The 27,478-nt window shown below is 42.0% G+C and overlaps 1 protein-coding gene across 1 annotated transcript; it reads left to right on the top strand.

The window, feature by feature from the left end:
• The first annotated feature begins 237 nt into the window (after positions 1 to 237).
• Positions 238 to 23,383, top strand: LOC109867011 (alpha-parvin). The gene is given in 12 exon segments (XM_074933778.1): positions 238 to 496; positions 498 to 556; positions 5,007 to 5,096; positions 5,193 to 5,357; positions 5,537 to 5,620; positions 5,623 to 5,667; positions 18,255 to 18,370; positions 18,608 to 18,666; positions 19,522 to 19,561; positions 21,236 to 21,337; positions 22,374 to 22,440; positions 22,990 to 23,383. Coding segments are annotated over 12 exon segments (969 nt in total). The 5' UTR covers positions 238 to 431; the 3' UTR covers positions 23,067 to 23,383.
• The last annotated feature ends 4,095 nt before the right edge of the window (positions 23,384 to 27,478 follow it).

The following is a 27,478-nucleotide window of genomic DNA, read 5'->3' as shown; positions in this document are numbered from 1 at the left end:
AAACTATTCAGCAATGAAGGTTAAATTTTTTTATTTAACTAGGCAAGTCCATAAAGAACAAATTCTTATTTACAATGATGGCCTACACCGGCCAAACCCGGACGACGTTGGGCCAATTGTGCGCCGCACTATGGGCCTCCCAATCACGGCCGGTTGTGATACAGCCTGGATTCGAACCAGGGTGTCTGTAGTGACGCCTCTAGCACTGAGCTGCAGTGCCTTAGACCGCTGCGCCACTCCGGAGCCCAAGTTAGGGGAGGGAACTACATCTGGGAACAAGGAAAGGATTCGAGGGATGGACGAATGTTTGGAATTCCGTTATAATGAACATTGTTTCGAACAGAACGTGATTTATCAATGTAATTCAGAGATCTACTAAACGTGTAACTTTACATTTTGATTGTACCTTTGAGCTTTGGCTAAATTTGATCATGGCTTCTTCGCGGTCCTCTCCCAAATCGCCGACGACTCCGAAATCTCCCTCTTCCAGAAAAAAATTACTCGTTCCTGGGAAAACTTGGAGGAACTTTAGTAAGAAGAAAGAAAGCAAAAGAAGGTAAAGTTCAGATGAAAACAATACTGTAAAAAAACATGTCTAAACTTAACTTGCGAGCTTGTGTGTCAACAGAAACGGACAGGAAGAAAACGTGTATTTTATGGAACGACAGTGTAGCCCATTTGAACTCTAGCTACAGCAATTTTTCAATCTGAGCGGCGCAAATTATTACAGAACATGCATTGTGCAATGAAGTCACCTAATCTATTGTCTACTCCGTCTAATTCTGTCAATTCATTACTGGTAAAGCCATAACGAAATCGCCTGCATGCTTTTCCCCGCAGCACATTCATTGAATATATCAGAATGGATGAGCCTCGAGGCATATCTAGGCTACATACATAATACATAGGCCTGTCTGAAAACTAGTCATTGCACTCAAATATTGTATTCTATTTAAACTTTCTTGACCAGCAGCCTGGGGGTGCATACAGTGCAGTGCCTAGTAGAGTTACTAGAGTACTTACTACAGTATGATTGTTTACTATAGATGCAGGCTACGACTGGCATGTAGGGAATACTCCTGCTGCAACTTGGATTTAGGGGTAGATGTAACATAGTAAACGTAAATCCGGTATGCTCAAAATAGTATGATATGTCATGCATGGTATTACAATTCGTATGATATGTTACAAATTGCAATTTGTTGTGGCAAAAGTTCGCTGGGTTGGGGCAATACACGTAAGTTTTACAACAACAACGTTTTTCTCCATTAGTAGCACCAGCACATGATTTGGTCGCAGAATTTTTTTTATATACAGTACCAGTCAAAGTTTGGACACCTACTCATTTGGACACACCTACTCAAGGGTTTTAATGTATTTTTTACTACTTTCTACATTGTAGAATAATAGTGAAGACATCAAAACTATGAATAACACACATGGAATCATGTAGTAGCCAAAAAAATGTTTTAACAAATCAAAGTGTATTTTATATTTGAGTACCTTCAAAGTAGCCACCCTTTGCCTTGATGCCAGCTTTGCACACTCTTGGCATTCTATCAACCAGCTTCACGAGGGAGTCACCTGGAATGCATTTCAATTAACCAGCTTCATGAGGAATGCTTTTCCAACCGTCTTGAAAGAGTTCTCATATATGCTGAGCACTTGTTGGCTGCTTTTCCTTCACTCTGCGGTCCCACTCATCCCAAACCATCTCAATTGGGTTGAGGTCGGGGGATTGTGGAGGCCAGGTCATCAGATGCAGCACTCCATCACTCTCCTTCTTGGTCAAATAGCCCTTACACAGCCTATAGGTGTGTTGAGTCATTGTCCTGTTGAAAAACAAATGATAGTCCCACTAAGCGCACGCCAGATGGGATGGTGTTCCAGGTGACTCCCTCATGAAGCTTATTGAGAGAATGCCAAGAGTGTGCAAAGCTGTCATGAAGGAAAATTGTGGCTATTTGAAGAGTCTAAAATATTAAATATATTTTGATTTGTTTAACAATTTTTTGGGTTGCTACTTGATTCCAAATGTGTTATTTAATAGTTTTGTTTGTTTGTTTTGTCTTCACTATTATTCAACATTGTGAAAATAGTACAAATAAAGACAAACCCTTGAATGAGTAGGTGTTCTAAAACTTTTGACCGGTAGTGTATATACAGCTCTAGAAAAAATGAAGAGACCACTGCAAAATGTTTAAAGGCATGTGTCTGGGTAAAATGAACATATTTGTTTTATTCTATAAACTACTGACAGCATTTGTCCCAGATTCCAAATAGAAATTTTGTAATTTAGAGCATTTATTTGCAGAAAATGACAACTGGTCAAAATAACAAAAAATATGCGGTGTTGTCAGACCTCGACCTCGTTGCAAAGAAAATAAGTTCATATTCATTTTTAAACAACACAATACTAATGTTTTAACTTAAGAAGAGTTCAGAAATCAATTTTTGGTAGAATATAATTTCGTTAGCAGTTGATTTTATCTTTAATTTGCGGGCTGAGCAAGTAGCCTATACAGGGTTCATACAGACATTGCCAAGTTAAGTTAAAATTGGATTCCCTTTTGTAATGGAACACTTTATATGGAGAACCAAGTTGAAGCCAACATTCAGTGCTGTCTTGCAAATTATAACCGCACATGGTTTTACTGCAACTAGAGCAACACCATTCAATAGAGATGGTGGGAAACAAACAAAAGTGCCTCTCATAAAAACTGATCAGAAATGATATCATGGGATAATTAAGGTTAAGGTTAGGTTAAACGTTTAGGGAAAGGGTAAGCTAACATGCAAAGTACCTCAATAGTAGTAAGTAAAGAAAAGTCCCTTTTTCAGGACCCTGTCTTTCTAAAGATAAGTCGTAAAAATCCAAATAACTTCACAGATCTTCATTGTAAAGGGTTTAAACACTGTTTCCAATGCTTGTTAAATGAACCATAAACAATGAATGAACATGCACCTGTGGAACGGTCGTTAAGACTAACAGCTTACAGACGGTAGGCATTTAAGGTCACAGTTATGGAAACTTAGGACACTAAAGAGGCCTTTCTACTGACTCTGAAAAACACCAAAAGAAAGATGCTAAGTGTCCCTGTGCGAATGTGCCTTAGGCATGCTGCAAGGAGGCATGAGGACTGCAGATGTGGCCAGGGCAATAAATTACAATGTCTGTACTGTGAGGTGCCTAAGACAGCACTACAGGGAGACAGGATGGACAGCTGATCTTGCTTGCAGTGGCAGACCACGTGTAACAACACCCGCATAGGATCGGTACATACGAACATCACACCTGCGAGACAAATCGACTACTAACATATCTCTCGAGCCAGACGGCTTACTTCCGCAATCTTTGAATGCCTATAGGCTTACATTGCTCCAAGGTCGGGGATATCCGAGACTAACAGATGGGGAAATGACATTGTCTTGATTAACTGAGAACAGTGTCAGATTGGATATGTATATTTAGGAACGGTGACACCGAAAGCTGAGGTGGTGCAGTGAGCTAAGGATTTTTTTTGTTATATTGATTTAAGACCAGTAAGAGTCATCCCTTTTAGAACATCTCTGTGTTGTGAGATATAGCATTTGGAGAAGGACTGTATGTGGACAGAGGAGGGCCACTAAGTAGTAGATGAAACTACAGTGTTTTTCCCATGTGTAGGTGAGGGGAAATCCATATTCCTTGAGGAAAGACAGAGAAATCAGTGAGGGAAACCACTTACAGAAAGAACCACTACTCCTCAATAACATACCATATTAGACATGATAAAGCAAGCAAAACCCAATTCTACTCCTGTGTTAATGCTAGGTTATTTGGACCAAATGGCTGTGGGAGTAGTTAACTAGTGTATTAGTGATGTGGGAACACTATTGCAGTGCTATCATGCACTGTTTGGAAGCACTTCAGAGAGGATGGTGCCAATTTTGATCCTTATTTTTTAACAAGTTCGCATTTACAACTGCGACCTGGCCAAGATAAAGCATAGCAGTGTGAACAGACAACAACACAGAGTTACACATGGAGTAAACAATTAACAAGTCAATAACACAGTAGAAAAAAAGAGTCTATATACATTGTGTGCAAAAGGCATGGGGAGGTAGGCGAATAATTACAATTTTGCAGATTAACACTGGAGTGATAAATGATCAGATGGTCATGTGCAGGTAGAGATACTGGTGTGCAAAAGAGCAGAAAAGTAAATAAATAAAAACAGTATGGGGATGAGGTAGGTAAAATGGGTGGGCTATTTACCGATGGACTATGTACAGCTGCAGCAATCGGTTAGCTGCTCAGATAGCAGATGTTTAAAGTTGGTGAGGGAAATAAGTCTCCAACTTCAGCGATTTTTGCAAATCATTCCAGTCACAGGCAGCAGAGAACTGGAAGGAAAGGCGGCCAAATGAGGTGTTGGCTTTAGGGATGATCAGTGAGATACACCTGCTGGAGCGCGTGCTACGGGTGGGTGTTGCCATCGTGACCAGTGAACTGAGATAAGGCGGAGCTTTACCTAGAATGGACTTGTAGATGACCTGGAGCCAGTGGGTCTGGCGACGAATATGTAGCGAGGGCCAGCCGACTAGAGCATACAGGTCGCAGTGGTTGTACCTAGTGGGTTCCTTGATGATTTGTGTGAGATTGAGGGCATCTAGCTTAGATTGTGGGACTTATCCCAGTAGTTGGGAACCCACGTGTCCCCCGCCTTAACAACATCCTCTCATTTTCCCCCTGACCTTTACGCTTATTTCTGGTGGATTGCTCATACTTGCAGAATTCTCACTGACATTAAAAATAGTGCAAAAACAAATATGTAGTAGTAGACATCTAAATTGTATAAAGCCTAATTCGTAGAATCATCACAAGTTGTAAGTGGCTTACTGTTTGTGCCGCCTCTTTGCTATGTGAATTTATAGCTATTGCACTGAAAGGTGGAGTGTTGAGAGGATGCATTGTGAGTGACATGATGGTCTCTCTGAACTCTCCCATCTCTCCCTCCCTACAGTGTCTGAGCTCCAGGAGGAAGGGATGAATGCCATCAACCTGCCACTGAGCCCCACCCAATATGAACTGGACCCAGAAGACACCGTGTTAGGTAAGTAGAGCATGTATCCCAATCTAAGAGCCCTGGTCATAAATTATGAAAGGTCTTAAAACTGGCTAAACTCAACTGTTCTTTCTGTTTCTGCAGAGGAGAATGAGGTCCGCACCATGGTCGACCCCAACTCCAACAACGACAGCAAACTACAGGAGGTGCTGATCGACTGGATCAATGATATGTTGGTAGGAGAGAGGATCATCGTGAAGGACCTGGCTGAAGATCTATACGACGGGCAGGTTCTGCAGAAAGTCTTTGGTGAGGAACAATTCAAATCCCCTATTGGTTCTCCATCAAACTTAAAGGAACACTAATTCCACTCTACTACCAATCACCTTCTCCATCTGGCCTTTCTCTCTTTGACAGGAATGTCTTTATTTTTGCTAAAGAAGACCACTGACCAAATGAATGCTGTTGTCTTTATATGCGTGTCGCAGAGAACCTGGAGGGGGAGAAGCTGAACGTGGCTGAGATGACCCAGTCGGAGATCGCCCAGAAGCAGAAGCTACAGACGGTTCTGGAGACTCCATCAAGATCTCTGCCAGGAGCATCAAATGGAACGTGGACTGTAAGTAAAGGCTGAGAAGTACACTGAACAGAAATATATATATATATATATATATATTTATTTGATTTTATTTAACTAGGCAAGTCAGTTAAGAACAAATTCTTATTTACAATGATGGCCTACCAGGGAACAGTGGGATAGCGGGCCTTGCTCAGGGGCAGAATGACAGATTTTTACCTTGTCAGCTTGGGGATTCGATCCAGCAACCTTTCGGTTACTGGCCCAATGCTCTAGGCTACCTGCCGCCCCGCATGTAAAGTGTTGATCCCAGAATGTTCATAAAGCACAAAAAGCTTATTTCTCTCAAATTTTGGGCACAAATTTGCTTACATCCCTGTTAGTGAGCATTTCTCCTTTGCCAAGATAATCCATCCACCTGACAGGTGTGGCATATCAAGAAGCTGATTAAACAGCATTATTACACCGGTGCACCTTGTGCTGGGGAGAAAAAATGGGCACTTAAAATTTTGCCACATTTTGTCACAGCACAATGCCACATGTCTCAAATTTTGAGGGAGCGTGCAATTGGCATGCTAACTGCAGAAATGTCCACCAGAGTTGTTGACAGAGAATTAAATGTTCATAACTCCAACAACATTTGTTTTAGAATTTGGTAGTATGTCCAACCTGCCTCACAACCGCTGACTACGTGTAACCACGCCAGCCCAGGACCTTCAACGTTGTGAACAGAGTGCCCCATTTTGGGGGTATGGGCAGGCATAAGCTACGGATATCAAACACAATTGCATTTTATCAATGGCAATTTGAATGCACTGAGATACCGTGACGACATCCTGAGGCCCATTGTCGTGCCACTCACCCGCTATCACCTCATGTTTCAGCAAGATAATGCGCAGCCCAATGTCGCTATTTACATATGGGCTGTGTACCGGTACAGTGATCAGTAAGCTGCTCTGACAGCTGATGCTTAAAGTTAGTGAGGGAGATATAAGTCTCCCGCTTCAGTGATTTTTGCAATTCGTTCCAGTCATTGGCAGCAGAGAACTGGAAGGAAATGCGGCCAAAGGAGGAATTGGCTTTGGGGATGACCAGTGAAATAAACCTGCTGGAGCACGTGCTACGGGTGGGTGTTGCTATGGTGACCAGTGATCTGAGATCAGGCGGGGCTTTACCTAGCAAAGACTTATAGATGACCTGGAACCAGTGGGTTTTGTGACTGACTGGTTTTCTGATCTACACCTATACATTTTTAAAGGTGCACTATATATTAAAAATTATGTGGACAACCCTTAAAATTTCTGGATTAGTCTATTTTTTTTAAGAGCTCAGTGACTTTCAACGTGGCACCGTCATAGGATGCCACCTTTCCAACAAGTCAGTTTGTCAAATTTCTGCCCTGCTATAGCTGCCTCGGTCAACTGTATGTGCTGGTATTGTGAAGTGTAAACGTCGAGGAGCGACAATGACATTCTAGACGATCCTATGCTTCCAAATTTGTAGCAACAGTTTGGGGAAGGCCCTTTCCTGTTTCAGCATGCCAGTGGCCCCATGCACAAAGCGAGGTAAATACAGAAATGGTTTGTTGAGTTCGGTGTGGAAGAGTTTGACTGGCCTGCACAGAGCCCTGACCTCAAACCCATCGAACACCCTTGGGATGAATTGGAACGCCGACTGCGAGCCAGGCCTAATCGCCCAACATCAGTAGCCGACCTCACTAATGCGCTTGTGGCTGAATGGAAGCAAGTCAAAGCACTAATGTTCCAATATCTAGTGGAAAGCCTTCCCAGAAGAGTGGAGGCTGTTATACAGTGCATTCGGAAAGTATTCAGACCCATTTACTTTTTTATTTTTTTATTTTTTACTTTACAGCCTCATTCTAAAATGGATAAAATCTCAAATGTTCCTCATTAATCTACACATAATACCCTATAATGACAAAGCAAAAACAGTTTTTTTGAATTTTTTTGCAAATGTCTAAGAAATAAAAAACAGATCAAGTATTCAGACCCTTTGCTGTGAGACTAGAAATTGAGTTCAGGTGCATCCTGTTTCTATTGATCATCCTTGAGATGTTTCTACAACTTGATTGAAGTCCACCTGTGGTAAATTCAATTGATTGGAGATGATTTGGAAAGGCACACACCTGTCTATATAAGGTCCCACAGTTGACAGTGCACGTCAGAGCAAAAACCAAGCCACAAGGTCAGAGGAATTGTCTGTAGATCTCCGAGACAGGATTGTGTCGAGATATACACTACCGTTCAAAAGTTTAGGGTCACTAAGAAATGTCCTTGTTTTTGAAAGAAAAGCAAAAAAAAAAGACAATTTTAAAATAACATCACAATTCATCAGAAATACAGTGTGGACATTGTTACTGTTGTAAATGACTATTGTAGCTGGAAATGGCTGATTTTTAATGGAATATCTACATACGCATACAGAGGCCCATTATCAGCAACCATCACTCATGTGTTCCAATGGCACGTTGTGTTAGCTAACCAAAGTTTATCATCTTATTTATCCGTTATTTTACCAGGTAAGTTGACTGAGAACACATTCTCATTTGCAGCAACGACCTGGGGAATAGTTACAGGGGATGAATGAGCCAATTGTAAACTGGGGATTATTAGGTGACCATGATGGTTTGAGGGCCAGATTGGGAATTTAGCCAGGACAACCAGGGTTAACGCCCTTACTATTACAATAAGTGCCATGGGATCTTTAATGACCTCAGAGAGTCAGGACACCCGTTTAACGTCCCAACCGAAAGACGGCACCCTACACAGGGCAGTGTCACTGCCCTGGGGCTTTGGGATATTTTTTAGACAAGAGGAAAGAGTGCCTCCTACTGGCCCTCCAACACCACTTCCAGCAGCATCTGGTCTCCCATCCATGTACTGACCAGGACCAACCCTGCTTAGCTTCAGAAGCAAGCCAGCAGTCTAATTGGAAAACCTTTTTGCAATTATGTTAGCACAGCTGAAAACTGTTGTGCTGATTTTAAGAAGCAATAAAACTGTCCGCCTTTAGATTAGTTGAGTATCTGGAGCATCAGCATTTGTGGGTTCGATTACAGGCTCAAAATGGGCAGAAACAAATAACTTTCTTCTGAAACTCGTCAGTCTATATTGTTCCGAGAAATGAAGGCTATTCCATGTGAGATATTGCCAAGAAACTGAAGATCTCATACAACGCTGTGCACTACTCCCTTCACAGAACAGCGCAAACCGGCTCTAACCAGAATAGAAAGAGGAGTGGGAGGCTCCGGTGCACAACTGAGTAAGAGGACAAGTACATTAGTGTCTAGTTTGAGAAACAGACGCCTCACAAGTGCTGAACTGGCAGCTTCATTAAATAATACCCACAAAACATCAGTCTCAATGTCAACAGTGAAGAGGCGACTCCGGATACTGGCCTTCTAGGCAGAGTTCATCTGTCTAGTGTTCTTTTGCCCATCTCAATCTTTTCTTTTTATTGGCCAGTCTGAGATATGGCTTTTTCTTTGCAACTCTGCCTAGAAGGGCAGCTTCCCGGAGTCGCTGTATGTTACGTTTTGTTTTTGTTCAGTGTATGCCGTATTCATTAGAGCACACCATAGCAAAACGTTTTGCAAGGGGAAATTAAAATCATTGTTCTTATTGGACACGTTCAGCTAGTCCCTCCATGTTTCAGTCCGTTTTCCTCTGTTTGGTTCTAATGAATGCAGCCCTGGAGAGACAGACTAAGTGTTCCAACAGATGGACTACGTGGGTACGTGGGTGATGTTCAGCTAGTTAAGAGTCCATACTTTGCTTACTGACAATTGAGTTTTCTCTGCTTCCCTTTGCTTTCTCTCTAATGAAGAGGAATGTCTGTCTGTATATTTTAGTGAAGCACTTTAGCTTTGCCTTGACGTCTCTATTTTATGAAAGGATTTTAATAGGGATGTGAAAATAACAGTATCTTCATTTTTTTCCATGGCGAAAATTAAAACACGAAGCAGACAAAAATCTGCTGTATGTACAGTATTGTGTGCATATTTTAGAAAATAAATACATGTGACTCTGGATGACAACATAAATGTATTTGTTTCCAACATTATGGCTGTTTTCTTAAAGAAGTTACATCCGCTTCGTGTTTTGTTTCTTTGCCACGATACTAAGGAGTATCGCAATACTGTTATCATAACAGCCCTAGAATACATGGGTGATTTTTCAAGTTTTAATGTCACATAGACAACTACAGTGAAATGCCTTTCCCTAACCCCAACAATGCAGTAATCAAGAACTATGTAATACTAAAATTAACAAGGTAGTACAAAAACACACAAGATATACAAATAAGAAGAACATGATAGAGTAAATAAGCATACTATATACAGGGTCAGTTCCAGTACCATATTTACAATGTGCAGGGATACTGGATCGATGTTCAGCTAGCAAAGAGTTCATACTTGTGTCACTGGTCATTGAGTTCTCTACTTCCGATTGAGTTTTCCCTCTTAATGAAGAGGAATGTCTGTCTGTACATTTCAATGAAGCGCTTTAGTTTTGACTTGATGTCTCTATTTTCTGAAAGCTTTTTAACCAGAAGATGGTAATAGCACTTAGGAATTGTTTAAACAACATGTTTGTATGAGAGGAGTGAAGTAATCAAGGAAATGTACAGTGCCTTCAGAAAGTATTCATACCCCTTGACTTATTCCACATTTTGTTGTCTTACAGCCTGAATTCAAAATGGATTAAATATATGTGTCTCACCCATCTACACACAATACCCCATAATGACAGTGAAAACATATTTTTTTGAAATGTTTGCAACTTTATTGAAAATGAAATGAAATGTACAAGTCTTTACACCCCTAAGCACCTTTGGCGGAGATTATAGGCAGTTAGGAAAGCAAAGGCTTTTTCAAACAGAAATGTTCATCCTGTATCACAAACTCCAAAAAGTTTTTGGGACACTGTAAAGTCCATAGAGAATAAGAGCACCTCCTCCCAGCTGCCCACTGCAGTGAGGCTAGGAAACACTGTCACCACTGACAAATCTACTATAATCGAGAATTTCAATACGCATTTTTCTACGGCTGGCCATGCTTTCCACCTGGCTACCCCTACCCCGGTCAACAGCCCTGCACCCCCCTCAGCAACTTTCCCAAGCCTCCCCCACCCAAATCCAGATAGCTGATGTTCTGAAAGAGCTGCAAAATCTGGACCCCTACAAATCAGCCGGGCAAGACTTCTGGACCCTCTCTTTCTAAAATTATCCGCCACAATTGTTGCAACCCCTATTACTACCCTGTTCAATCTCTTTTGTATGGTCTGAGATCCACAAAGATTGGAAAGCTGCCGCGATCTCCCCTCTTCAAGGGGGGAGACACTCTAGACCCAAACTGTTACAGACCTATATCTATCCTACCCTACCGTAGCAAGGTCTTTGAAAGCCAAGTTAGCAAACAGATCACCAACCATTTTGAATCCCACCGTACCTTCTCCGCTATGCAATCTGGTTTCAGAGCTGGTCATGGGTGCACCTCAGCCACGCTCAAGGTCCTAAACAATATCATAACCACCATCAATAAAAGACAGTACTGTGCAGAGTTCAGTGTGTCAAATCAGGGGGCCTGTTGGCCAGATCTCTGGAAGTCTCTATGGGGGTGCCACAGGGTTCAATTCTCAGGCTGAATCTTTTCTCTGTTTACATCAATGATGTTGCTCTTGCTGCTGGTGATTCTCTGATCCACCTCTACGCAGATGACACCATTCTGTATACTTCTGGCCCTTCTTTGGACACTGTGTTAACAAACCTCCAGACGAGCTTCAATGCTATACAACTCTCCTTCCGTGGCCTCCAACTGCTCTTAAATGCAAGTAAAACTAAATGCGTGCTCTTCAACGGATCGCTGCCCGCACCTGCCTGTCTAGTATCACTACTCTGGATGGTTCTGACTTAGAATATGTGGATTACAACAAATATCTAGGTGTGTGGTTAGACTGTAAACTCTCCTTCCAGACTCACATTAAGCATCTCCAATCCAAAATTAAATCTAGAATCAGCTTCCTATTTCGCAACAAAGCATCCTTCACTCATACTGTCAAACATACCCTCGTAAAACTGACTATCATACAGATCCTTGACTTCGGTGATGTCATTTACAAAATAGCATCCAACACTCTACTCAGCAAATTGGATGCAGTCTATCACAATGCCATCCGTTTTGTCACCAAAGCCTCCTTCACATACTACCCACCACTGCGACCTGTATGCTCTCATTGGCTGGCCCTTGCTTCATATTCGTTGCCTAACCCACTTGCTCCAGGTCATCTATAAGCCTTTGCTAGGTAAAGCCCCGCCCTATCTCAGCTCACTGGTCACCGTAGCAGCACCCACCCGTAGCACGCGCTCCAGCAGGTATATTTCACTGGTCACCCCCAAAGCCAACTCCTCCTTTGGCCGCCCATCTGTAAATTACCCACCCAACTACCTCATCCACATATTGTTATTATTATTTTTTGCTCCTTTGCACCCCAGTATATCTAATTGCAGATTAATCTTCTGCACATCTATCACTCCAGTGTTAATTGCTAAATTGTAATTATTTTGCCTCTATGGCCTATTTATTACCTTACCTCCCAACTCTTCATTTGCACACTGTATATAGACTTTTTGTATTGTGTTATTGACTCTACGTTTGTTTATTCCATGTGTAACTCTGTGTTGTTTGTGTCGCACTGCTTTGTTTTATCTTGTCCAGGTCGCAGTTGTAAATGAGAATTTGTTCTCAACTGGCCTACCTGGTTAAATTAAGGTGAAATAAAAAAAATTGCTTTGAGTTGTCTTGGGTATGTCTATCAGTTTTGTAGTCTGGAATGGGGATTTTCTTCCTTGCAGATTTGATCGTGCTCTGTTAAGTTAGATTGGGAGTAGTTGTGAACAGCAATCTTCAAGTTTTTACACAGATTTTCAATGGTATTAAAATTTGTGCTTTGGCTGGGCCGCTCAAGGACTTTCATGTTCTTGTTCTGAAGCCATTCCAGTGCTGCTTTGGCTGTATGCTTGGGGTCATTGTCCTTTTGGACCAACATGCTTCAGGGTAGGGATCGTTTTAGATGGGTGATGAGCTGTGCCTGGTTTTCTCTAAACATAGTGCTTGCATTCAGGCGAAATAGTTATATTTTTGTCTCATCAGACCACAAAATATTTTGCCTAATGCTTCAAGTCTTTCATGTGCCTTTTAAAAAAAAAAGTGCTGTAGAGACTGTTGTCCTTCGGGCATGTTCTCCCATCTCAGCCAATGTACTCTGAAGTTCTGTCAGTGGGGTCATTGGGTTCTTGGGTCACCTCCTTCACCATCAATCAATCAATGAAATATATTTATGAAGCCCTTTTTACATCAGCCGATGTCACAAAGTGCTATACAGAAACCCAGCCTAAAACCCCAAACAGCAAGCAATGCAGATGTAGAACCATGGTGGCTAAGAAAAACTCCCTCGAAAGGCAGGAACCTAGGAAGAAACCTAGAGAGGAACCAGACTCTCAGGGGTGGCCAAGATGTTCAAAAGTTCATAGATGATCAGCTGGGTCAAATAATAATAATCACAGTGGTTGTAGAAGGTGCAACAGGTCAGCACCTCATGAGTAAATGTCAGTTGGCTTTTCTTAGCCGAACTTTCAGAGTTCAGGACAGCAGTTGCGGTAAAGAGAGTCAAAAACAGCAGGTCCGGGACAAGGTAGCACCTCCGGTGAACAGGTCAGGGTTCCATAGCCGCAGGCAGAACAGTTGAAGCTGGAGCAGCAGCATGACCAGGTTGACTGGGGAAAGCAAGGAGTCATCAGGCAAGGTAGTCCTGAGGCATGGTCCCAGGGCTCAGGTCCTCTGAGAGGGAGAGAGAGAGAGAATTAGAGGGAGCATACTTAAATTCACACCGGACTGACCCTAGCCCCCCCGACACAAACTATTGCAGCATAAATACTGGAGGCTGAGACAGGAGGGGTTGGGAGACACTGTGGTCCTGTCCGACAATACCCCCGGATAGGGCCAACTAGGCAGGATATAACCCCACCCACTTTGCACAGCCCCACACCACTAGAGGGATATCTTCAAACCACCAACTTACTACCCTGAGACAAGGCTGAGTATAGCCCACGGAGGTCTCCCCCACGTCACAAACCCGAGGAGGACGCCAACCCGGACAGGAAGATCACGTCAGTGACTCGACCCACTCAAGTGTTCACCTTCACAACTCTGGGCCAGACTACACTCAATCATAGGACCTACTGAAGAGATGCGTCTCCAAGGTCCTGCTTGCCCGGTTGTTCAGTTTGGTCAGATGGCCAGCTCTAGGCAGAGTCTGGGTAGTTCCATATTTTTTTCAATTTCCCAATGATGGAGACCACTGTGCTCTTGGAAACTTTCAACATTCAAGAAAGTGTTTTATACCCTTCCCCACATACACTACATGACCAAAAGTATGTGGACACCTTCTCGTCAAACATTTAATTCCAAAATCATGGGCATTAATATGTAGTTGGTCCCCCCCCTTTGCTGCTATGACAGCTTCCACTATTCTGGGAAGGCTTTCCACTAGATGTTGGAACATTGCTGTGGGGACTTGCTTACATTCAGCCACAACAGCATTAGTGAGGTCGGGCAGTGATGTTGGGCGATTAGGCTTGGCTCTCAGTCGCCGATCCAATTCATCCCAAAGGTGTTTGAGGGTGTTGAAGTCAGGGCTCTGTGCAGGCCAGGTAAGTTCTTCCACACTGATCTTGACAAACAATTTCTGTATGGACCTCACTTTGTGCACTGGGGGAATTGTCATGCTGAAACAGGAAGCTCTCCAAGCTGTTGCCACAACGTTAGAAGCACAGAATCATCTAGGATGTCATTGTATGCTGTAGCATTAAGATTTCTCTTCACTGGATTTAAGTGGCCTAGCACGAATCAGCCCCGACCATTATTCCTCATCCACCAAACTTTACAGTTGGCACTATGCATTCGGGCAGGTAGCGTTCTCCTGGCATCCGCCAAACCCAGATATGTCCGTTGGACTGCCAGATGGTGAAGCGTGATTTATCACTCCAGAGAACACATTTCCACTGCTCGAGTCCAAAGGGGCGAGCTTTACACCACTCCAGCCGACGCTTGGCATTGTGCATGGTAATCTTAGGCTGTGTGCAGCTGCTCGGCCATGGAAAACCATTTCATGAAGCTCCCGACGAACAGTTCTTGTGCTGACGTTGCTTCCAGAGGCAGTTTGGAACTTGGTAGTGAGTGTTGTAACCGAGGACAGACGGTTTTTACGTTGTATTATTTTTTATTTTATTTCACCTTTATTTGACCAGGTAGGCCAGTTGAGAACAAATTCTCATTTACAACTGCTACCTGGCCAAGTTAAAGCCAAGCAGTGTGACAAAAACAACAACACAGAGTTACACAGGGATTAACAAACGTACAGTCAATAACACAATAGAAAAATATATGTACAGTGTGTGCAAATGTAGTAAGGTTAGGGAGGTAGGTAAGGCAATAAATAGGCCATAGTGGCAAAATAATTACAAGCATAATTAATTATACAATTAATTATAATTATTTAGCATTAACACTGGAGTGATACATGTGCAAGTAGAGATAATGGGGTGCAAAATAGCAACAAAAATAAATAACAATATGGGGATGAGGTAGTTGGGTGTGCTATTTACAGATGGGCTGTGTACAGGTACAGTGATCTGTAAGCTGCTCTGAGAGCTGATGCTTAAAGTTAGTGAGGGAGATATAAATCTCCAGCTTCAGGGATTTTTGCAATTCGTTCCAGTCATTGGCAGCAGAGAACTGGAAGGAAAGGTGGACAAAGCAGATGTTGGCTTTGGGGATGACCAGTGAAATATACCTGCTTCGGGTGGGTGTTGCTATGGAGACCAGTGAGCTAAGGCGGGGCTTTACCTAGCAAAGGCTTAAAGATGACCTGGAGCAAGTGGGTTTGGCGACGAATATGTACGGAGTGCCAGCCAACGAAAGCATACCGGTCGCAGTGTTGGGTAGTATATGGGGCTTTGGTGACAAAACGGATGGCACTATGATAGACTACATCCAATTTGTTGAGTAGAGATGGGACACTGTAGAGAGTAGAGAGGCTATTTTGTAAATGGCATCGCCAAAGTCCAGGATCGGTAGGATAGTCAGTTTTATGAGGGTATGTTAGGCAGCATCAGTGAAGGATGTTTTGTTGCGAAATAGGATGCCGATTCCAGATTAAATTTTTGATTGGAGATGCTTAATGTGAGTCTGGAAGGAGAGTTTACAGTCTAACCAGACACCTAGGTATTTTTAGTTATCCACATATTCTAAGTCAGAACCGTCCAGAGTAGTGATGCTCGGCAGGCGGGCAGGTACGGGCACCGCCTTTTATTAGCATTTAAGAGCAGTTGGAGGCCATGGAAGGAGTGTTGTATGGCATTGAAGCTCGTTTGGAGGTTTGTTAACACAGTGTCCGAGGAAGGGTCGGATGTATACAGAATGGTGTCGTCTGCGTAGAGGTGAATCAGGCAAGAGTGATATCATTGATGTATACATAGAAAAGAGTAGGCCAGAGAATTGAACCCTGTGGCACCCCCATAGAGACTGTTTGTTAGCACAGTGTCCAAAGGAGGGCCGGATGCATACAGAATGGTGTTGTCTGCGTAGAGGTGAATCAGAGAATCACCAGCAGCAAGAGCGATATCATTGATGTATACATGGAAAAGAGTAGGCCAGAGACTTCCAGAGGTCCAGACAACAGGCCCTCCGATTTGACACACTGAACTCTATCTGAGTAGTAGTTGGTGAACCAGGCGAGGCAGGCGAGGCAGCCAAGGCTGTTGAGTCTGCCAATAAGAATGCAGTGATTGACAGTGTCGAAAGCCTTGGCCAAGTCGATGAATACGGCTGCACAGTATTGTCTTTTATTGATGGCGGTTATGATATCGTTTAGGACCTTGAGCGTGGCTGAGGTGCACCCATGACCACCAGCTCTGAAACCAGATTGCATAGTGGAGAAGGTACGGTGGGATTTGAAATGGTCGGTGATCTGTTTGTTAACTTGGCTTTCAAAGACTTTAGAAAGGCAGGACAGGATGGATATAGGTCTGTAACAGTTTGTCTCGAGTGTCTCCCCCTTTTAAAGAGGGGAATGACCGCAGCAGCTTTCCAATCTTTAGGGATCTCAGACAATACGAAAGGCAGGTTGAAAAGGCTAGTATAGGGGTTGCAACAGTTTCAGCTGATAATTTTAGAGAGGGTCCAGATTGTCTGGTCCAGATTGTCTTGCCCAGCTGATTTGACGGGATCCAGATTTTGCAGCTCTTTCAGAACATCAGCTATCTGGATTTGGGGGAAAGAGAAGCAGGGGGGGCTTGGGCAAGTTGCTGCGGTGGGTGCAGAGCTTTTGGCCGGGTAGGGGTAGCCAGGTGGAAAGCATGGCCAGCCGTAGAAAAATGCTTATTGAAATTCTCAATTATAGTAGATTTGTCAGTGGTGACAGTGTTTCCTAGCCTCACTGCAGTGGGCAGCTGGGAGGAGGTGCTCTTATTCTCCATGGACTTTACAGTGTCCCAAAAACTTTTTGAAGTTTGTGCTATAGGATGCAAATTTCTGTTTGAAAAAGCTAGCCTTAGCTGCATATCGCGGGGGCTATTTGATGCTTATGTCCGGCACAGGATGTTTTTGTGCTGGTCAAGGGTAGTCAAGTCTGGAGTGAACTAAGGGCTATATCTGTTCTTAGTTCTACATTTTTTGAAAGGGGCATGCTTATTTAAGATGGTGAGGAAAGCACTTTTAAAGAACAACCAGGCATCCTCTACTGACGGGAGGAGGTCAATATCCTTCCTGGATACCCGGGCCAGTGCTACGCGCTTCAGCACTCGGCAGTCCGAGGTATTGTGTGTCAGGAAAGGGGATAGATACTGAATGCATTCAACTGAAATGTGTCTTGTGCATTTAACCAAACCCCCTCTGAATCAGAGAGGTGAGGGGCTACCTTAAACAACATCATCGGGGAGCAGTTGTTGTTGGGGGTTAACTGTCTTGCTCAAGGACAGAATGGCAGATTTTTACACCTTGCTGGATCTGGGATTTGAACCAACAACCTTTCGGTTACTGGTCCAACACTCTTAACCGCTAGGCTAGCTGTAGATGGGTGAGGAGAAAAACATTTTTTCATCCTTTTAGAGTTGTGGAATAAGTGAAGCGGTATGAATATTTTCTGAGGTACTGTACACATTCTTCAAGGTAAGAGTTTTGTTTTGAAAGAAGCATGAATGTGTGAAATAACTACATCAAAAAGAGAAACACTTGTATGACATGATGGAGTCTTTGATCAAATGTACCGCAGACTTTTGTCACCCAAGTGCTAACCCAATCAATGCAATTGTTCCCTGCTTTCAACCTATTCTTTTAAGCTGGGGAAAAACACTTAAGGGGGATGTAACACACTCCTCTGTTCTGATCCACTTAGCCTGAAAGGATCAAACAGATATCAGAGGGCTTTTAGATACCTCTCCTTTAATTTAGCATTTTAGTAGGGAGAAATCAAAGCCTTGTTTACTTTATTGATTGTTCTTTCAACCATTCAAAGCTAAAGCAAATCCCCTTTTCTGTCTCTGTTGTCCAGCTGTACATGCTAAGAGTATAGTGGCCATTCTTCACCTGTTGGTGGCGCTGTCTTAACACTTCAGAGTACCAATCAGACTTCCTGACCACGTGTCCATCCAAGTAGTGGTGGTTCAGGTACTGTACATCTTATTTGGCTTGAAATATAGTACACATGGATGATATTTGAAATAGCCTAAGTATCTGAAGTCGTATGCATATTAGTTACATGTGAAAATAACTTTGCTATACATTCTTATAAATGTGATGAATAATAATGAAATACTCCCACTCTTTAGATACAATTATATGCCCCTTTAATGCAAGGCAGATTCTCCTGTTTCATTTGGCATTTTGTCTTGTCTTTTTTCTCAGAAAAGGGAGGGAATTCTTCAGTCCCGCCAGATCCAGGAGGAGATCACAGGCAATACAGGGTATGTCAGCTCTCAGCTCGGCTCTCAGCTCGCCTCTTTTCTCATTGATAGAACTCGCACTCCTCACTCAGTCTGTTATGTCAGAGATAGAGAGAGGTTTACCTTAGTACACCTTAGTAGTACCTTAGTACGCCACATGATATCATTGCCTCTCCCAAAAACACAATGCCATCTTATTTCCAATATTTAGTACTTATACATTTTTCTCTCTCAAATGCAATCCCTCCTGCAGCCTTTAAGAAAGGCTATTTTGTGAAATAACTGCATTCTATTATAGGTGTTCAAGCACAATTGTTTCGCCAGCAGTAGACCATTGTATGGACAGGGATGTGTGGTTCCTTGCCAGTGTAGCACAGCCCCAGCTGAGGTTGGAGCGGTCCAGCAGGCCCAGAGCAGCTGGGGAGATAAGTGGGCGCGCAGTGCGCTCATATTATAGTCATGGTCACAGGGTTGTTATCATACGACCTGGACTGCTGCCCAGCCCTGCCACTGTCATTAGAGATTACACCATGAAGAGAAGGAGCGCTGTGCCTGTGTGTGTGTGTGTGTGTCCAAGCCATCCCTGGTTAGCCTCCTTTGTCTGATAGCTGTTGGGATGTTGCAGCAGCCCCTTGACCCAACATGCCTGGCTCCTCTGACAATACCACAATGGAGACATCCATTTTGTTAAATGTTCACCTAAGTTACACCTATTATGTACACACCAACATTCCTGTTTATCTTGTTGCCATAAACGTATCAATAGGACTTGTAGAATAGAAGTATGCTGTTATATAAATGTAATTCAGGTCTTTGTCAGCTGTCCTTGCAGACCAAATGTAGGTTTAGAACTTGTTTTCTTATCGTTTCCCTCAGGGCTTTATCTGGGAGACATGGTAGGTGCTCACTGTTTATTCTCTACTGATACATTTTCATGAGTCACAGTGAACAATGGACATTTTTGGTCTTCAAGGCACAGTTTTCAGTACTTGTCATTGACTACCAAGACATTTTTTGCATAGTTTCTTTGAGTAATGGTATGACTGTTCTCTCCGTCCATTAAGAGCGAGATGCTTTCGAAGCCCTGTTTGACCATTATGTGTTAATACTGTAGCAGTGTTTTATTGTACTGTTGCTATTGTTTTGGCTCTACTCCAGCACATGATACAATGACTGAGGTTAAAGCGTATTCGGTCAGCTTTGATTGTAGGGTTTTTTCATCCATATCTGATGAACAGTTATGATATTACAGCACATTTTGTACATAGTCCCCCCCCCCCCATTTTAGGGAACCAAAAGTATTTGGACAAATTCACTTACAGTTTTGTGTGTATTAAAGTAGTCAAAAGTGTTGTATTTGGTCCCATATTCTAAACTTGTGACTACAAACTTGTTTTAATGCATTTTCAGTTTGTTTTGATTGAGTTTTAGATTTTTTTTCTGTCCAAAATAAATTAATGGTAAAAAACTCAAATGACACTACATTATTTAGCATTAATTTCTATTGGGCACAAAATAATCTGAAACACATCCAAAACAAACAGCAAATGCATCCAACAAGTTTGTAGATTCACACATTAAGAATATAGGAACAAATACAAAACGTTTGAATAATTTACATTTCCAATGCAGCTGTTATTTCTCTCAATATCAAATCATTTCTGGGTATCATTTAAGTTCCTTAATGTGATTGTTTTCAATTAAAATAGTTTAATATATATATAAAAATAGCTTCTTAGCAAAGAGCAGTTTCTCAAGCAATAATTTTGCTTGGACTGTCTGCAAGTGGTCTGAGTGGGGAGGGGGAATTGAAAATGTTCTGTTGCAGGCAGAGATGTTTGGAACTCTCTTATTGGTCTATTAACTAATTTACTGCATGGTGATGTCACAATGGAAGACCAAATCTTCATCCCAACAAAACAGGCTGAAATGTCTGTCTTTTCAAATAGCTCTTACACTAAATGGGCATGATCATCATTTTAAAAATGTCACAGTATTATTCCAACCTAGTCTGAAAATATATATATACAACAAAGGAAATCACATTTGTGACTGCACTGGGCCTTTAATACACATACAACTGAATTTGTCCAAATGCTTTTGGTTCCCTATAATTGGGGGACTATGTCCAAAAAATGCTCTAATTTCCCAATTGAAAATACCCTCAATTTAAAGCTGACAGTCTGCACTTTAAGATCGCAGTCTTGTACTATTTTCAAATCCAAAGAGCTGGAGTACAGAGCCAAAACAACAACACATGTGTCACTGTCCAAATACTTCAGGATCTCACTGTAAATGGCTGCTGTTTACACAGACTCTCATCACCTTTGTTTTATTTTTATTTGACCTTTATTTAACTAGGCAAGTCAGTTAAGAACAAATTCTTATTTTCAATGACGGCCTAGGAACAGTGGGTTAACTGCCTGTTCAGGGGCAGAACGACAGATTTGTGAACAAACACTTGAACAAGCTCAATCTGGAGGTGGCTGAACTGGACACACAGGTACAGTATATGAACTAGAATTATCTAACGAGAATCATACCTCAACTTATATATTGATTAGAAGAACCATGTTTTTGTCATCTGTAGTTTGCTGACAGTGTTTACCTGGTTCTGCTGTTGGGACTGCTGGAGTGCTACTTTGTTCCGCTCTATAATTTATTCCTGACAGATGAGAATTTTGACCAAAAGGTATGTTGACATTTCCTCTCCATTTTGCTAAATTGTATATGTTCTATGTGTGGTGTACTTTAATGACAGTGAACACACAAGTTTCATACATTTCCAGCAAATAATGACTTGATGGCCCTAATTGTTGAAAATCCATTGGAATAAAACATAATTCAATAATTTGCATCATTGTTAAATTCAAGAGTTATAATCCTTCAAAATGATTTGCTGATATTAGTATTTATCATAGATTATTCCTTACTGCCCAACAGACAATGTGCAACCCAAAGCCTCTTGACAGCTTCTTAGCAGGCTTTCTAAAGGGACACCCTGTCAAACCTGAGCCTGGGTCCTCTCCTGCAGGCTGTGCTGTGCCAAGCAGAGTGGGCACCCACCCGCAGGCAGCATCTGTAATCTGCTCCTGCACAGGAAATCAATAAGTGGCCAAGAGATTAGCACTAATGCAGAGAGAGGGAGGGGAGCAGGGACAAGGGGTCCTTTCAGGGACAGGCACTATAAAGGAGTGCCCTCTACGCGCCTGAAGGAATCCTTCAATGGTTGATCTTGCTTGATTTCTACACCGCCCTCTCTCTCTCCTGCTCTCTCACTCACTCTCTCTAGCTCTGTCTCAAGATCTCTCTCTCTTGCTCTCACTCTCCCAAGATTTGGCTACTAATTATCCTCCATATTTCCAACATCTCCTTCAACCCCTAGCAGATCTGTTCTAAGAAATACCAGGCGCTGCACTGACACTCGGTACCACACTTTTACATGAACCAACTCAACCAAACAACAACCACATTCTGACTGAAACACCTCCCCATCCTCTAATATTTTAGCTGGTGCAGAGTGAGTGGTTTTTTCAGATGAAAGGGGGTTATGGGTTTATTGAGCTGATGTTTCCACACTGAGGAACATGTGGCTGGGGAACTGTGATGATTTGTGTGAATTGTATGCATTGTGTGTTCGTTGGAGAGCTGTTTCCTCATACTGTAGCCTACCTTTGCGGGGCTCTTCTGTTGTGTAATGTTGCTTTCATTGTGTTTCTGTCATGCAGGTGTACAACGTGTCCTTCTCCTTTGAGCTGATGCAAGATGAAGGTCTGGAGAGACCCAGGCCTGAAGGTAGGTGTTCTCTTTTAGGATGCCATTATATAGTTGCTATGGACAATTATTATGTTTTGTTTTTAAATAAAATAATTCCGATGCTGAACTGTCTCTAAATAAATGATTTGTTTATGAGAATTCTGTCAGGCACTAAGCCCTAACAGCAGTATTCTCACATACAACCAAGTCTGGAAGAAGTTTCTCTTTATGCTCTTTCACTCTACCAATCCATTCAGTGAATCTCAAATGCCACACTATGTTGAAGTAGAAGCACCACACACCAAGCCCCTTTGTAAATGGGTTTTCTTTTGGGTTTCTGTGTGTGTAATTAATGTGTTTTTATAATTTGTCCTTAGAATTATGTAGTAGTGTGTCTATGACTACATGTTGCAACACACATTCATGTTCAGTGTTCATTGGCAGTAGGATTTGTCGTTTCTGAATCGGAATGCTTTTCTCAGGGTCAAAACACTTCCTTTATTCCATATTCTCCTTGATTTCTATTCCAAAATATGTTTTTAGTGACTGCTGTCTGTATGTGTTTATTCATATGTTCTTATTTCCCAGATATTGTGAACTGTGACCTGAAGTCCACGCTGATGGTGCTGTATAATCTCTTCACCAGATACAGAACTGTGGACTGAATATGTGGTGTTGTTGGCACTCATTTTACTGGTAAATATTCAATTGCAATTTTCACAATTGAATGCTTCAAGGGAAGCTTTTTAATTATACCAAGAGCACTACGAACCAGTCCAGGACATTAAGCATTTATATTACGAAACAACAATTTAGCAATAGATTGTACCAAATATTGTATGTGCCATAATAATAACTATAAATTTTTTACTTGTCTGCAACTACACTAAATATACATTACCAGTCAAAAGTCAGGACACACCTACTCATTTCAGGGTTTTTCTTTATTTATACTGTTTTCAACATTGTAGAATAATAGTGAAGACATCAACACTTTGAAATAACACATATGGAATCATGCAGTAACCAAAAAAGTGTTAAACAAATCAAAATATATTTGAGATTCTTCAAAGTAGCCACCCTTTCCCTTGATGACAGCTTTGCGCGCTCTTAGCATTCTCTCAACCAGCTTCATGTGGTAGTCACCTGGAATGAATTTCAATTAACAGGTGTGCCTTGTTAAAAGTTAATTTGTGGAATTTATTTTCTTAATGCATTTGAGTCAGTCAGTTGTGTTGTGACAAGGTAGGGTTGGTATACAGAAGATAGCCATATTTGGTAAAAGACCAAGTCCATATTATGGCAAGAACAGCTCAAATAAGCAAAGAGAAATGACAGTCCATCATTACTATAAGACAGATCAGTCAATCTGGAAAATGTCAAGAACTTTTAAAGTTTCTTCAAGAGCAGTTGCAAAAACCATAAAGCGCTATGATGAAACTGGCTCTAAGGAAAGGAAGACCCAGAATTACTTCTGCTGCAGGGGATAAGTTCATTAGAGTTAACTGCACCTCAGATTGCAGCCCAAATAAATGCTTCACAGAGTTCAAGTAACAGACACATCTCAACATCAGCTGTTCAGAGGAGACTGTGTGAATCAGGCCTTCATGGTCAAGTTGCTGCAAAGAAACCACTACTAAAGGATGCCAATATGAAGAAGAGACTCGCTTGGGCCAAGAAACATAAGCAAAGGATATTAGGTGGAAATCTGTCCAAATTTTAGATATTTGGTTCCAACTGCCGTGTCTTTGTGAGATGCAGAGTAGATGAACGGATGATCTCTACATGTGTGGTTCTCACCGTGAAGCATGGAGGAGGGGTTATGGTGTGGGGATGCTTTGCTGGTGACACTGGCATGATTTATTTTGAATTCAAGGCACATTTAACCAGCATGGCTACCACAGCATTCTGCAGCGATACGCCATCACATCTGGTTTGTGCTTAGTGGGACTACCTCCAGACTGTGTAAGGGCAATTTGACTAAGAAGGAGAGTGATGGAGTGCTGCTAACCAGGCATCCACAATCACCTGACCTCAACCCAATTCAGATGGTTTGGGATGAGGAAGGACCACAGAGCCAAGAAAAAGCAGCCAACAAGTGCTCAGCATATGTGGGAACTCCTTGAAGATTGTTGGAAAAGCATTCCAGGTGAAGCTGGTTGAGAGAATGCTAAGAGTGTGCAACGCTGTCATCAAGGCAAAGGGTGGCTACTTTGAAGAATCTAAAACTTTTGGGGGGTTACTACATGATTCCATAGATGTTCTTTCATAGTTTGGATGTCTTCACTATTATTCTATAATGTAGAAAAGAGTAAAAATAAAGAAAAAACATTGATTGAGTGGGTGTGTCAACTTTTGACTGGTACTGTACATATTTTGTTCATAAAAGTCTAGGTAAAACAGTCATTGTATGATTGTTTTTTATTGGTATTTTTATTTGTGATAATTGCTCTTTTAGTCTTTAAAATGGTTAAGGGCACTGTACTGCAGCGCCAGCTGTGCCATCAGAGACTGGGTTCGCGCCCAGGCTCTGTCGTAACCGGCCGCAACCGGGAGGTCCGTGGGGCGACTCACAATTGGCCTAGCGTCGTCCGGGTTAGGGAGGGCTTGGCCTGCAGGGATGTCCTTGTCTCATCGCGCACCAGCGACTCCTGTGGCGGGCTGGGCGCAGTGCGCGCTAACCAAGGTTGCCAGTTGCACAGTGTTTCCTCCGACACATTGGTGCGGCTGGCTTCCGGGTTGGATGCGTGCTGTGTTAAGAAGCAGTGCGGCTTGGTTGGGTTGTGTATCGGAGGACGCATGACTTTCAACCTTCGTCTCTCCCGAGCCCGTACGGGAGTTGTAGTGATGAGACAAGATATTAGCTACTAAAAACAATTGGATACCACGAAATTGGGGAGAAAAAGGGGTAAAATTGAAGAGAAAAAAACTAAACTAAACATTTTATCTTTCAAAGGGTTGATGTGGTGATGAACTTGTTTTCATTCACTTACCCTTCTCTACTTTCATTACTTGTTTCCACTGGGCGCCGCCGACGTGGTTGTCGATTAAGGCAGCCCCCCCCCCCCCCACACCTCTCTGATTCAGAGGTTGGGTTAAATGCGGAAGACACATTTCAGTTGAATGCATTGTTGTACAACTATCCCCCTTTCCCTTTCTAATCCTTGATAAGTGCCTTCATTTAAACATACTGTATGCCATTACTAGGAAGACACAACTTAAAGTGCTGACTGATTTTAATAAGTTATTTTACTTAGTCTCAAATGTTTTTCAGGTATCATATATGATTTAAAAAATTATAACTAAAGGAAATTCCTAAATGTTTAAATGTTAAAACACAAATTTTATAAACTGAAGCTATCCTTTCGCAGCTGTCTAAAGGTGTGAAAATCTCAGACTTGGTTGTGCAAACACTGTTTGAAATTATATACACTACAATCCATATACACTGTACTTGAATTACTGTAGGTACGTTAAGAGTTAATTTATCCATAGTTTGTATTACTTATCTGTTAATCCTGAAATAAAACAATCAATCTGTGGATATTTTGCTGATTGAATGTTATTCCATTACTGTCATGTTACCATAGGGCTCAAACTCACTTCTCCCTCTTCAGAACAGTATATGATATTTTGGAAGGTTTGATTAGAACAGTGTTTGTAGCATGTCTCAGCTTTCCGGAAAATGTCCTGTCGTATATTTCTACAATAGAGCTGAGTGACCTCTACAATATTTTTAAAGATTAGTAGCAGGTGGTCACTGGTTGGGAAACAACAGGAAAACTAAGTTATTTCATCATTTGAAGGTTACCCGGTGTACCAATGTATTAGGCCATGTGCCTTTTAGCTATATGCTATTTGGATGTCACTGTAAGAAGAGAAACAGCTGTGCTTTTATTTTGTAGTTTTCGCAATATATTTGAGTACACTACCACCCAATAGAGAGAAGATATACCAGAAAAGAACACCAGAGTAATTAACTGCTCTTGTAAAGATGTCTTGACTCATGGATGCTACTGGTTTCCCCGTTAGAGGGCAATTACCCCTCTCGCTCCACATCCCTCTCTGCCTTTTATTCTTTCATTACCTGTCCTCACAAGAGAGCTAGTGTTTGTGCATCTGCCTCTCACACCTCACCTCTAGAAACAAGCAGCATGCCTTATAATGTAGAGAGCACAGGAGAGGAGAACTAAGGGACCATTGGCAGAGATGTAAAGAAAATAATTTGATACCTCGGGCCCCCTTTTTATTTGCATTTGAGGATTGATCATTTATTTTTGGACATGGCTAAACACATCTATGCTAAACATGATAACGAAATAGACAATGTCTGCTCCGTTAGGCTGCTTTCGTTATGGGTCATGTGACCTGGCTTCACTCTGTTGGGATATTCACATGCTCTTAAGAAACCAGGGCCAACATCGAAGGCTGGGGCATTCATCCATAACATTACAGGCAGCCCTGTGGACTATGAATCAGAGAGACGATTGGTGCACAAACATATCCATGTGTTTACGTGTAACGTGACATCAACCTCTTCAAAATGTCCCATTTGAAAAGGCCTGCTGCTAACCTGTTATCCTGTAACACAATCCCTGAGAAGAACCACAGTCATCCGATTAATGTACATACCCTTCTTTCATCAGACCATTTGTAATTGATGAATGTGCAGAGTGAATGCGACTCCATCTAAGTTATAGAAACAGTGGGTTATATGATTGTTTACAATTAACCTGAAGTCCTGCTTAGTCAACTATGAGCTTTAATTGTCGTAAAATCCTAAACCTGCTTGCATTGATAACCATCATATTTATGTCTCCTAAGATGACCTTCTGGTATAACGACAGTGTAATAATGAATGCAAGTGAATTTATGTTGCATGGAAGAAATGAGAAATGAAATTATTCTCGATCACTGTAGGGCTCAAATGAAATTTACTGTCCCAGAGGCTCAATTGTCAATGATCTGAAAGCATTTGGATGCTCAAGCATAGCCGCATCCCATCCTGTCATTCTATTTACCCCCGTCAACACTGCTTTCCTCTGACCACAAGAGGGCGACTGCTCACACACTGACA

The sequence above is a fragment of the Oncorhynchus kisutch genome, linkage group LG22 (assembly GCF_002021735.2).
Source record: "Oncorhynchus kisutch isolate 150728-3 linkage group LG22, Okis_V2, whole genome shotgun sequence".
Taxonomy (NCBI): domain Eukaryota; kingdom Metazoa; phylum Chordata; class Actinopteri; order Salmoniformes; family Salmonidae; genus Oncorhynchus; species Oncorhynchus kisutch.
Note: the sequence above shows the minus strand (reverse complement) of the source record. Positions and strands in the feature narration are given on the sequence as shown.